Source organism: Nestor notabilis, unplaced genomic scaffold, assembly GCF_000696875.1.
Source record: "Nestor notabilis isolate BGI_N333 unplaced genomic scaffold, ASM69687v1 scaffold20852, whole genome shotgun sequence".
NCBI lineage: Eukaryota > Metazoa > Chordata > Aves > Psittaciformes > Psittacidae > Nestor > Nestor notabilis.
This window is the reverse complement of record NW_009917257.1, coordinates 6,329-8,384: the sequence shown is the minus strand read 5'-3', so window position 1 is coordinate 8,384 and position 2,056 is coordinate 6,329. Positions and strand designations below refer to the sequence as shown.

The window sequence follows — 2,056 nt, the reverse complement described above, 5'->3', positions numbered from 1 at the left end:
AGGGGAAGCAGAAGAAGGCGCGGAAGTACGCGGTCATGAAGCGCATGATCAGCCTCCGGGACCAGCGCATGTGAGTGTGGTCTGCGGCGGTGTCCGGTCCCGTGTGGGGCTGTCAGTCTCCGTGTCCTGGGAGGGAGAGAGGGGATTCCGGCCCAAGCCCCTCCGCCGCTGCCCGCCCTTCCCTGTTGTCCCTCCCCAGGAGTGCCTGTGTTTCCTTGCAGTAACGAGAAGGAGCGGGCAAAAGCCCCTGTGAAGAAGAAAGAGGACCCGAGTGCCATCAAGGAGCGGGAGGTGTAAGTGCTGCTGACGCTTTGGGGAGGGCGAGAGGGCCGGCCACGCTGCAGGCTGCAGCCAGGTTCCTGGAGTAGGAAATGGTGCCCCAAACCGAGGGATCAGGCTTGGGAGGCAGCAGGAGACCTGACAGGTCACCATCGCATCCTGCCTTCACTTGTTTCTGCTCGTTACCCTTCTTTCATTCAGTGCAAATTGTAGGATTGGACATCTTGTCAAATGTAATTAACTGATTTGAATTCTTTGTCTTCCTGGCAGCCCGCAGCATCCCTCTTGCTTGTTCTTCCAATATAATACACAGTTGGGCCCACCCTATCACATCCTGGTTGACACAAACTTCATCAACTTCTCCATCAAGGCCAAGCTGGACCTAGTGCAGTCAATGATGGATTGTCTCTATGCCAAGTGTGAGTGTCTGTGTCACTCGCAGCTTCTTCTGTACCACGTAGTGCCACAGTGTGCTCATGATGTGCTTTGTCAGCCTCATGCCACTAGATGAGCATAACAGGAGTCTTGGAAAAGGATGTGTGCTGTGATCATCAAACTCCTTGTTTGTGGCTATGGTAACCCTGGAATTGTCTCTGGTTTCAGTCAAACAATAGTCTTAAATTCTAATCTCAACAAAGGTAAAGTACTACTAAGTTAAAAATCTAAAATTACCATGGCATGGTCAAACTCAGTGGCTCTACACTTCATCACTTTGCAACCTTATCAGTTCTCATAAGTTTAAAGCTGTAAGTGGTATGTTATAGAGTCCCATGATAGTTCCTGGACATGTGGGCAATACATAGAGATCTGTGAAGAAATACTGCTTGGTTTTAATACAGGGGTTTTTGCATGCAGGTATTCCATGTATCACAGATTGTGTAATGGCTGAAATCGAGAAGTTAGGACAGAAGTACCGTGTGGCATTAAGGTAGGTGCAGGGTGTTCTTCTCCCTTTCTAGAACTTAATGTTTTAATATCAATAAACAAAAACCACTTTCCATGACAGTGCTCTTGCATTAGAGGGTGGTTAGGTTGTTTTAGAGTCCCAGGCTTGGGGTTTTTTTTTTCTCTGGATGTGTGAGATCAGTACAATGGCTCGAGTTTTAGATTAGAAAAAAACCCAAAAACCTAAATGCTAGGTATGAGTGCACCATATTGACCTGTAAATCTCCCCCCTCCAAGACTTTCAAAATTAACACTTCCTGCTGTTTCTCAAAATACATAGGGAATTTTAAAAAGGTGTATTATTAATTTTTATTGTTTTCTTTTTTTCTAAAAATAAGTGACACAGGTGTTATGGAACCTTTCATTCCTGTCTCATGTTATTCTTGTAGGAGAAGGTAGCATGTACTCATAATCTAGAGCTAGGTTATTGTGTGATCTGTACAAAACTAATCCAATGTGGTTCGTGCTTTCCAGGTGTAGCAGTCAAATGTATTGTTACTTACTTTTTATTTTGGCCTGTTGTGTGGTAAAGTATCCGAATGCATCCTCTTAACAGCTTTGATACTCCCCTTCAGGGAGGAAGTGAGGTGTTCCTATATGCGTGGTACTAGCAGTCAGACACCGGAAGGAATTCTAGTTCTTCCCACAGATAACGTGTTTCAAATGACTTTGTTAGTCAAGAGCCTAACAGCATAGGGATCTTGAATTCAGCTAACAAGTACTAAGAAATACTTAACTTATAATAATTAGCCAGTCAAATTACATTCTTTTTTTTGCTCAGTTGTGTACCATTTGCTCCATCCCCTCAGCCCTTGTTTTGAGAATAATGTGC

General features: G+C 44.7%; 1 protein-coding gene across 1 annotated transcript in view; it reads left to right on the top strand.

Moving 5' to 3' along the window:
* Positions 1 to 6: 6 nt before the first annotated feature.
* FCF1 (FCF1 rRNA-processing protein) overlaps positions 7 to 2,056 on the top strand; it is a 4,362-nt gene continuing 2,312 nt past the window's right edge. Inside the window, exons 1-4 of the mRNA XM_010009140.1 lie at positions 7 to 70; positions 222 to 293; positions 550 to 698; positions 1,135 to 1,207. Of these exons, the coding sequence (XP_010007442.1) occupies positions 36 to 70; positions 222 to 293; positions 550 to 698; positions 1,135 to 1,207 (329 nt within the window). The 5' untranslated portion in view covers positions 7 to 35. The remainder of the gene's footprint in view (positions 71 to 221; positions 294 to 549; positions 699 to 1,134; positions 1,208 to 2,056) is intronic.